Below are 10969 nucleotides of genomic sequence, written 5' to 3'. Positions count from 1 at the left end.
TTCCACAGTGTATATGCGTAAAATCAAATGAAAGAATACTGAGTTAGTTACATTTAGATAGAGAGCATTTCTTTGATATTGATGGCTGAAAATCACACTTTATATGCATACTGATGGTAACGATGGCCGTGTGTGTGTGTGTGTGTGTGTGTGTGTAGATGAGTCGAACTCGGAGCGGGCGTGCGACACTCTGCTGATGTGTATTGTGACTGTGCTGAACCACGGACTGAGGAACGGAGGAGGAGTGGGAGACGTTCTGCGAAAACCATCCAAGAACGTAAAGAAAACTAAATATCTATCGTTCTATCTATGACTGTTCTTACGTTGAGACTCTAAACACATGTATCTGTGTGTGTGTGTGTGTGTGTGTGTGTGTGTGTGTGTGTGTGTGCAGGAGCCCCTCTTCCCGGCGCGGGTTGTGTATGACCTGCTGTTTTACTTCATCGTCATCATCATCGTTCTGAACCTGATCTTCGGAGTCATCATCGACACGTTCGCCGACCTGAGGAGCGAGAAGCAGAAGAAGGAGGAAGTCCTGAAGACAACCTGCTTCATCTGTGGTGGGTCTGACTGACTGACTGACTGACTGGTTCACTGACTGACTGACTGGTTCACTGACTGACTGACTGACTGACTGGTTCACTGACTGACTGACTGGTTCACTGACTGACTGACTGACTGACTGGTTCACTGACTGACTGACTGACTGACTGACTGGTTCACTGACTGACTGACTGACTGACTGGTTCACTGACTGACTGACTGGTTCACTGACTGACTGACTGACTGACTGGTTCACTGACTGACTGACTGACTGACTGGTTCACTGACTGACTGACTGACTGACTGGTTCACTGACTGACTGACTGACTGACTGACTGACTGGTTCACTGACTGACTGACTGACTGACTGACTGGTTCACTGACTGACTGACTGGTTCACTGACTGACTGGTTCACTGACTGACTGACTGGTTCACTGACTGACTGACTGACTGGTTCACTGACTTACTGACTGACTGACTGGTTCACTGACTGACTGACTGGTTCACTGACTGACTGACTGACTGGTTCACTGACTGACTGACTGGTTCACTGACTGACTGACTGACTGACTGGTTCACTGACTGACTGACTGACTGACTGACTGGTTCACTGACTGACTGACTGACTGACTGGTTCACTGACTGACTGACTGGTTCACTGACTGACTGACTGACTGACTGACTGACTGACTGGTTCACTGACTGACTGACTGACTGACTGACTGGTTCACTGACTGACTGACTGACTGACTGGTTCACTGACTGACTGACTGACTGACTGGTTCACTGACTGACTGACTGACTGACTGACTGGTTCACTGACTGACTGACTGGTTCACTGACTGACTGGTTCACTGACTGACTGACTGGTTCACTGACTGACTGACTGACTGGTTCACTGACTGACTGACTGACTGGTTCACTGACTGACTGACTGGTTCACTGACTGACTGACTGACTGACTGGTTCACTGACTGACTGACTGGTTCACTGACTGACTGACTGGTTCACTGACTGACTGACTGGTTCACTGACTGACTGACTGACTGGTTCACTGACTGACTGACTGACTGACTGACTGACTGACTGGTTCACTGACTGACTGACTGACTGACTGACTGGTTCACTGACTGACTGACTGACTGGTTCACTGACTGACTGACTGACTGACTGGTTCACTGACTGACTGACTGGTTCACTGACTGACTGACTGACTGGTTCACTGACTGACTAACTGACTAACTGACTAACTAACTGACTGACTGGCTGAAGACAACCTGCTTCATCTGTGGTGGGTCTGACTGACTGACTGACTGACTGGTTCACTGACTGACTGGTTCACTGACTGACTGGTTCACTGACTGACTGAAGGCAACCTGCTTTTTTGTGATGGGTCTGACTGACTGACTGTTTAACTGACTGACTGTTTAACTGACTGTTTAACTGACTGACCAGCTGATGAATAACTAGCTAACCCAATGACTGATTGGCTGAATAACTAATTGCCTAACTAAAAACTAACTGACTAATTAATCGACGGATTGACTAACTGAGTGTCTGACTGTTTTGGTGGATCAACCAGTGACTAACTGACTACTTGACTGACCAAGTAACTGACCAATTAGCTAACCAACAGACAGAGAAGCTGACTTATTAACTAACTGACTGACTAACCAACTAACTAACAAGTCATTTTGCCTTTATATAACTTATAGAACTAGATGATGAGTCAGCTAACCTTCCAACTAACCAACAAGTCAATAAACTAAACCGAGTCTGTCTCCTTTTCCCTCGGCCTACAGGAGGAGAACATGTTTTTACTGGTTTAGTTCTGTTAACTAACTGACTGGTTACCTGAGTGACTGGTTCTGCTGGTTCTGCTGGTTCCTGCAGGTCTGGAGAGAGACAAGTTTGACAACAAGACGGTTTCGTTTGAAGAACACATCAAGCTGGAGCACAACATCTGGAACTACCTGTACTTCATCGTTCTGGTGCGAGAGAAAAACAAGACCGACTACACCGGACCTGAGAGCTACGTAGCACACATGATCAAGGTACACACACACACACACACACACACACACACACACACACACACACACACACACACACCAGAACATCTGAAGGTTTCAGAAAGCCATATTTAAGACTTTAAGACCTTTTTAATGTTACCTGGGACTGAATTTAAGATCATCTGATTGGCCGCAGCTAAACAACGTTCTAAAACTAAACATGGGCAGTGTGAGAACACTTTGAAAATAAACCAACACTGTAGTTCAGGTGAAGCTACACAAAAACTTTCTCAGGTCCATAAGTGATGATCTGTGGTGGAAAGAGTATGAGAAAGTCCTACTCCAGTAGAAGTACTGATAGTTTTACTGCAGTAGAAGTAAAAGTTCTGGTGTAAAAATCTCCTTCAGTAAAAGTAAAAAGCGTCTGATTTAAAATGTCCTCAGAGGGAAAGTCACATTACTGACTTTAAAAAATACTCCAAAAAGTACAAGTACACAAAAAGATAGACTTTTCCTTCGCTAACCACTTATTAATGTGTGCGTGTGTGTGTGTGCATCTTTGTGTGTGTGTGTGTTTCAGAATAACAACCTGGACTGGTTTCCGCGGATGCAGGCGATGTCTCTGGTGGTAACCGAGGGCGACGGCGAGCAGAACGAGATGAGGATGCTGCAGGACAAACTGGCCTCAACCATGAAGGTCGTCACAACGCTCACAACACAGCTGACTGAGCTGAAGGAGCAGGTACACACACACACACACACACACACACACACACACACACACACACACACACACACACACACTATGTACAACAATAAATATCATAGCAATAAAGCTTTGTAAAAACTGCTAAATTTTGGAAGATTGGTTTTATATGGAAATAGAATGTATGTCATGTTAATAGGGTTTACTCTTTAAAGGTGCAGTGTGTAGCATTTAACATCAATGAATCATTACTCCTCTTCAGGGAGGGGGAGGGGGGGCAGGAAGCAACGGGGCTGATGGGAAATGTAGTCTTAATGTGGAGAAACACTAGAACTAACAATACTTCTGGAGAGAGGAGACCAATCATCTCCAATACGCTCTCATTGGTTTACAGTCATTAGACCAAGAGAGCAACATTAATATGAAATTGATGGTTAAAAATGCTTCACATTGCGCCTTTAATATAATTTTACATCAGATGTCCTGTGGAGATCAATGCTGTGTTCAGAACCAGATGCTAACCTGCTACATACATACTAATACACTGCAAAGTACTGATTCAGTATACTGTTACCAGCAGACCGTTCAGTTTGCAGTATACTGAAGAAGTATACGCTATAAAACAACACAGATGGAAGTCAATAACATAATATATAAATGTGTAGAAAACTGAGATGCGAGCTCTAACACTGAAAACCTCCAGTGAGGAAACAGTGAAGTCTTTACCTGTAGACACTCCACATCCATCCTTAATTATCTAATTATTATGATTTAATTATCATGGCTTAGAGCCTCTAAACCATAATAATAAAGACTGTTTAAATTTCAAGCTGTTAGTCTCTTCTCCTTACTGGATTTAGAGGCCTTGGACTTTGTGTTTACATCTCAAAAGTTAATTTTTTTCTCACTGGAGGTTTTCAATCTTACAGCTAATATCTCTGTGTTCTGTAGATTTGATTCCTGTTCCCAATGAGCATCTATAAGAGCACCAAGTGTCAATTCTGTAAACATAATATATAAGAGAATTTGATAAATTATTCATAATTCTATAAGCCTTTGTTCTTTTGGCTATATTAGTCTACATTATAAGTATCAGCACTTGATATGTCATTGCTGTTTCTGGTTAAATATTTTTCCTTTTTTGCACAACGTTGTTACACATTTCCCCTCCTTTGTTCATTTACCGTTAAAACAATATAATTCATCAGCTACTAACTCTCCACCGCTGCAGTAGCTCCTCCCACTTTTTACCCATGTTGCTCATCACTCAGCACGCTGCCGCACGTCTGCAGGCCACTGCTGCTGATGTGCATGCTTTTTAAATTTGCCTGTTCTGTCTAAAAGCACTTTACTCTCCTGTCACAGGAGACTTAAATAAGATAAGATAAGATATCACTGTATTAATTAAATGTTATGAACTATCAAATCGTTTCACGCCTCCAAACACTTTTAGAAAAAATCGACATTCATGAAAAGACTGCATGGCATGATCAGATTAGAATTCACAATATGAATCCAGCAAACAAATATGCATAGATTGATTTGATCAGTAACACATATAAGCAATTAATGCTTCTATGAGAAATGATAAGTGAAGTCCTGTCCCTTCCTCCGGCGCGGAGCGAGGCGCGGCGGGGAGCGAGGCGCGGCGGGGAGCGAGGAGCGGCGTCCTCCCTGCAGGCCGAGCCGGTCAGACAGCTGACGAGCCTCATCGCTCCGGATGAAAGAAACAAACACGTACGCCATTGTTGTCGTGAGGCGGTAACGGTACACACCTGACCATACAGTGATTTATATTCATTCTGAAGGATTTGTTAGCAGCAAATATGAGCTAGTGTAAGAAAAGCACGGCAGGCTAACTAATCGCTAATCTCTGTGGTAAATTACCACAAGCAGGCTGAAGCTAGCAGGCCTGTGTAGCTGTAACCGCATTTTCAACAACTAAATACTTGTTCTGAAAACACGTTAGAGTTTTAATATTTGATGACACAAGAACCCTCATAGTGAAATAAATAGTTTCTATTCTATTTTCTATTTATGGTCCTTAAATTGCACTCTGACAGCACCAATCACTTTCACATGGCAACAGAAGTTACGCAGCAGCAAGGCATTATGGGACATCTCAGTATGTCTAGTAACATCGGGCAGCATACTGAGAAACTCTTGCCAAAATAGTATACATCAAGGCTTCACAAGTCTTTTCTCAGTGTGACCTTTGATTCATGGATAGTGCTGGATGAAAAAGAACGAACAAATCATTTTGAATGAGTCATTTTGAACGAGTCATTTTGAACGAGTCATTCTCGAGCTCGAAACATACCGAGTCTCCAGTGGACCAGACTGCTTCCTCCCACTCCGAGTTTCCATCAAAGCTCACTGAACAAGTCGGGCTAGTTGCCTTTCTCCACCCGCTCTCTTTCAAGCCTGCGCACCGAGACGAATGGCTTCTGTAGATTATCGAACACGCTGCAGTGAGCCTCAGAAACACTGTCCGTGATCGCCATGCACCTTCACAAACAAAGACAAAGACATCTCACTTTCATACTCGCTCTTTGAGGAAGTGGTGCGTTGTTGAGCGAGCCGAAAAAAAACTAAAAAAAACACAAAAAACTCGAAAGTTCGATTCATTTTGAGGTACTGGTCCAAAATGAACAAATCACCAAAAAGACTCGAACTGCCCAGCACTACTCATGGATGTGTTGAAAAAACCACATCCGTCCCCAGAGTGTGGACTGACTCGACTTCCTGTTTCCTGTTTCCTGTAGATGACGGAGCAGAGGAAGAGGAGGCAGAGGATGGGCTTCGTGGACGTCCAGGCGGGAGCCAGCGCTGCGCTGCCCCCTAGTGCCGCAGGAGGAAACCACCAGATCTACAAAACATAAGGATAGACTGCTGACTAACACTTAAGCTGTAGACTTATAGATATCCATCTAGTGCCATAAGAGGGAACCAGCAGATCTACCACACATATGGATAGACTGTTCACTACAAGAACCACATCTGTAAACCATAAGGCTAGGCTGATAGACTGTCCCATAATGCCACAGGAGAAAATCTCCTGATGGTCAAAACATAAGGATAGATAAAACACTAGAGCTATAAAACAACATAGAGATAGACTGATGTACTTCCCCTTTAAGCCACAGGAGGGAGGGGCTTTTTATGCAGGTTTTTTTTTTTTTTTTTTTTTTGTGGTAAAAGGCTTTTCAGCACCAGAACACCAGATCTATAAACCATGTCAACACCTCATCAGTCCCCACCGCCATCAGCGCTCAGAAGGCTGAAGATCATCTGGCCCATCCGCAGTGTGTGAGATCTACAGTTACTGATGGATTCACTAGTATCTGACACACAGAGTGTACACTGTTAAAAAAGACATGTTGTTGTTATCATCACAGCCAGGAGTTTAGCTTGGATTAATATGTTGTGGTTCTTTTAAACAAATGTGTTGCTATCAAGTATCAAAAACACAATACTGTATGTGTGTGTGTGTGTGTGTGTTAAAAAGAAACACAAGCTCTATCGTCTCTGACCAGACAATATGGATGTGTTGAAAATATATTGTACATATATATACACATACATAGTTAACAGATGTGATGTAACGCATCCTTTGGTGGCCATATTGGAGGTCTGTGCTGTTTTTGACTGGGAACTGATAATTTAATGTGATTGATTTAGTGTTTAGATAATGTCAGCTTGTTAGCTAGCTAACCATAGTATCTGGTCAGCTAACATCACTGTCTTGTTGTTAACACATCTGATTAGCACACTAGCTAACGTATCTAGTAGCGGCTAGCGTTAGCATGTTCACATTAACATCAGTGTGTTTGCCGGCTAGTTAGCTAGCTAACAGTTTGTTCAGGTTAACTGAGCTGACTCTTCTCAAGCTACAACTCAGAGTGTTTTGTGACATTTCTGCAGTGAACCGCCATGATGGAGCCAGATCTGCTGATAGGAGATTTTTAAGGCCTCAGTTGAGAGGTTAGCATTTCAATATCATAGGGAGTAGGCTAGAATGTGTGTGTATGCATGTGTGTCTGTGTGTGTGAGTGAGTGTGTGCGCGTATGTGTGTGTGTGTTGAGAATATTGACAATAATGTGTGTGTCACACCTGGCATCAACTCACTTTAAATACAATCAGTTTAAAGAAATGTAAATAGAAATTGCCGTTCTGCGTCAGTATGCAGACGACAGAGTGCTGGACGGGACACGCTTCTCCTGCTGAACCTTTCAATAATCTCTTCATCAGTTGCTTGAATGTAAAGTGAATTGAACCCAATCGTGTGTTTTCTATTGTAAGGCCAGAGATAGTGTAGTTTTTTAGAGATATGTTGTTATTATGGTTTAATAGTAATATTTATAGAGGGAGGAGCTCCACTTTGTTCACACTGTAAACGAGTACAGTACAGACACTGGATTATGAATGAGCTGCGTTCAGGTTTGTGAACAGAAGCTAACGTTTGCTAACACAAACCTTTTTGATGTTCAACTAGAACATTTGGGTACAGAGAGAGCGGGGAGGCAGCGGACGGAGAGATGAAGAACACATCTTCAAAAAATAAAATATGTATGAAGAAGAGAATGCCTCTTTTCTCATTGATTGATGTGGTTTTGAAATTCTGCAGTGGGGTCTGAACAGGTTTTAAGGGTCATGAAACTCACTCAACACATACATGACTGTGGAAACTGAAAGAAGAAAGAAAAACACCAATATTGGAGTTATATGGTTATGACCCGACAGCAGCAGTTATAGTGCTATTTCACCTATAAAATGGCACTACTGACTTGGGGGGTCCAGGGCCATAAGCATAAAAACAAGACACACACACATATATACTGTATGTATACATACACACACACACACACACACACACACATATATACATACATATATATATAGTTTGATTGTGTACTCAAGATTCAGCAAATAAGTATGTTCAGAAACAAATTATTAAACAAATGATTACCTGCAGGACAACGTTTCTGTTACTGCCAGGACTCATGTGACTTGTGTTGTCCAGTGATCATTTAGGTGAAAAACAGACTCTGGACTGGATGTGAAATATCTGGAAAAACACAAATATGACATCAAAACCTGTCTGTCACTCTTCAGCTCTTCTTTCTGTCAAAAAACAAAGCCTTATTGGTCACTTAAAACAATGCAATCTTACAACGAACTTCTCTTATCTCTCTGCATTCATTTTTGCTCCATTTGTATTTCACATTTTCTGCATTTTTAGTTTGCTTTACTATTTCCTACACACACACACACACACACACACACACACACACACAGAGTGAAATAGAGGGAGAGCTGCAGAGCGGTTCAGTTGGTTTCTGGTTGTTATTCTCTGTAGAAACCAGCAGAGGGAGACAGAACAGAGTTAATATGAAATGTCAGGGTGAGAGTGTCACAGTGTCACAGTCATCTTTCCTCTGGGTGTCGGCTTTCAGGATTCACTCAGGCTTGAACCCACAACCTCAAAACGTCCATGCAGCCGCTCGGCGTCCCGAGCCGCCGGATCGCCCCCCGCCGCACACGGTTTTCTCTCTGAGCTTTCTAATCTTCACTCGGGATGTCGGCTTTCAAAAGTTCCTGGCAGCCGGAGAGCGGAAAGCGGGCCTGACCTTTGAACCCAGGACAAACTTTCCAGTAGCCGTGCAGCTCGTTGAGCCACCGGGTCAGACGGCTGCAGAGGGGTTTCTCACAGCTTTTCACTCTTTGTTTGGGATGCTGGCTTTCACAATTTACTCGCAATTTAAAAGTGTGAAGACGCAGACAGCTGTGTAGCACCGGGTCACATTCTGAGCTTTCTATTTCTTCTTTTCTAATTCAGTATGCCATACTATAGCATAACATAGTATAGCAAGTCATACTATAGCATGTCATAGTATAGTACATAATAGTATAGTATGTCATAGTATATAGCATGTCATGGTATAACTATAGCATATCCAAATATCCAATACCACTGTATAGTAAATAATAGTTTTCTTACATCTAAGTACAGCATGTCATATCATAATCTATCATAGAATAATCTATCATAGAATAGTGTGTCAAAATAATAATAGGTCAGAAAGAGAATATGATAGTATAGCATTTTATATTATAATATGTCATAGTATATAGTACATCAAAAATAGTGTATGGAATGTCATAGTATAACTGTCATAGTATAATATGTAAAACTACAGCATATTTTAGTATAGAATGTCATAGTATAGCGTGTCATAGTATGTCATAGTATAGCGTGTCACAGTATGTCATAGTATAGCGTGTCATAGTATAGCGTGTCATAGTATAACGTGTCATAGTATGTCATAGTATAGCGTGTCACAGTATGTCATAGTATAGCGTGTCATAGTATAGCGTGTCATAGTATAACGTGTCATAGTATGTCATAGTATAGCGTGTCATAGTATGTCATAGTATAGCGTGTCATAGTATAGCGTGTCATAGTATGTCACAGTATAGCGTGTCATAGTATGTCATAGTATAGCGTGTCATAGTATGTCATAGTATAGCGTGTCATAGTATAGCGTGTCATAGTATGTCATAGTATAGCGTGTCATAGTATAGCGTGTCATAGTATGTCACAGTATAGCGTGTCATAGTATGTCATAGTATAGCGTGTCATAGTATAACGTGTCATAGTATGTCATAGTATAGCGTGTCACAGTATGTCATAGTATAGCGTGTCATAGTATAGCGTGTCATAGTATAGCGTGTCATAGTGTGTCATAGTATAGCGTGTCATAGTATAGCGTGTCATAGTATGTCACAGTATAGCGTGTCATAGTATGTCACAGTATAGCGTGTCATAGTATGTCACAGTATAGCGTGTCATAGTATGTCTCAGTATAGCGTGTCATAGTATGTCATAGTGTAGCGTGTCATAGAATAGCGTGTCATAGTATGTCACAGTATAGCGTGTCATAGTATGTCTCAGTATAGCGTGTCATAGTATGTCATAGTATAGCGTGTCATAGTATAGCGTGTCATAGTATGTCATAGTATAGCGTGTCATAGTATAGCGTGTCATAGTATAGCGTGTCACAGTATGTCAGAGTATAGCGTGTCATAGCGTGTCATAGTATAGCGTGTCACAGTATGTCACAGTATGTCAGAGTATAATATGATTCTGTGTCTCCCAAGAGTTTTCTCGTCCCACACGGAGCTTTCTAGAAGATCTGACACTTTCGTCAGTGTATTTATAGAAGTATTCACACCGTCAACAACACGTTCTCAGCCTATCAGCAGCTCGTATTTAACACAGGCTAATGGTCAGTGGGGCTGGGGGGGGGGCTGGGGGGCTGGGGGGGCTGGGGGGGGCTGGGGGGGGGGGCTGGGGGGTGTCGGGGGGGTCAGAGGTCAAACCCGGGACTCATACTGCAGCTGATCCTGCTGAGCTACTGTCAGGCTAAATCTGGATCGCCTTCACCAATTTATTTATTTGTTCTATTATTGTCCATCGCTGCTGGATTGAGGCAGGCACACACACACACACACACACACACACACAGCAGCATACTGTACACTCACACACACACACACACACACACACACACACACACATATACACCACAGCAAGCAGAGTCCATGGGATCATCTGTTCTTATGGAAACCTGGGAACAATGAATCATATTCATAGGTTAGCATGCATACATATATACATAACATCACATCACATCACATCACAT

General features: G+C 42.4%; 1 protein-coding gene across 1 annotated transcript; it reads left to right on the top strand.

Annotated features, from left to right (window-relative positions):
- Positions 1 to 163: 163 nt before the first annotated feature.
- Positions 164 to 6755, top strand: LOC139924220 (inositol 1,4,5-trisphosphate-gated calcium channel ITPR3-like). Its single transcript, XM_078282529.1, has 5 exons — positions 164 to 277; positions 395 to 560; positions 2438 to 2598; positions 3137 to 3298; positions 6028 to 6755. Exons 1-5 carry the CDS (start codon positions 197 to 199, stop codon positions 6142 to 6144), a joined length of 687 nt encoding a protein of 228 aa, XP_078138655.1. The 5' UTR covers positions 164 to 196; the 3' UTR covers positions 6145 to 6755.
- Positions 6756 to 10969: the final 4214 nt, after the last annotated feature.

The sequence above is a fragment of the Centroberyx gerrardi genome, unplaced genomic scaffold (genome assembly GCF_048128805.1).
Source record: "Centroberyx gerrardi isolate f3 unplaced genomic scaffold, fCenGer3.hap1.cur.20231027 Scaffold_210, whole genome shotgun sequence".
NCBI classification, from domain to species: Eukaryota; Metazoa; Chordata; class Actinopteri; order Beryciformes; family Berycidae; genus Centroberyx; species Centroberyx gerrardi.
The sequence above is the reverse complement of the archived record's forward strand: the minus strand, read 5'-3'. Positions and strand labels throughout refer to the sequence as shown.

Excerpts from the sequence above, each read along its gene's own strand:
- LOC139924220 (XM_078282529.1), top strand. The coding sequence starts at position 197 with ATGTGTATTGTGACTGTGCTGAACCACGGACTGAGGAACGGAGGAGGA. Across the intron at positions 561-2,437 it reads GACAACCTGCTTCATCTGTG|GTCTGGAGAGAGACAAGTTT; the intron begins GTGGGTCTGACT and ends TGGTTCCTGCAG. Across the intron at positions 2,599-3,136 it reads ACGTAGCACACATGATCAAG|AATAACAACCTGGACTGGTT; the intron begins GTACACACACAC and ends TGTGTGTTTCAG.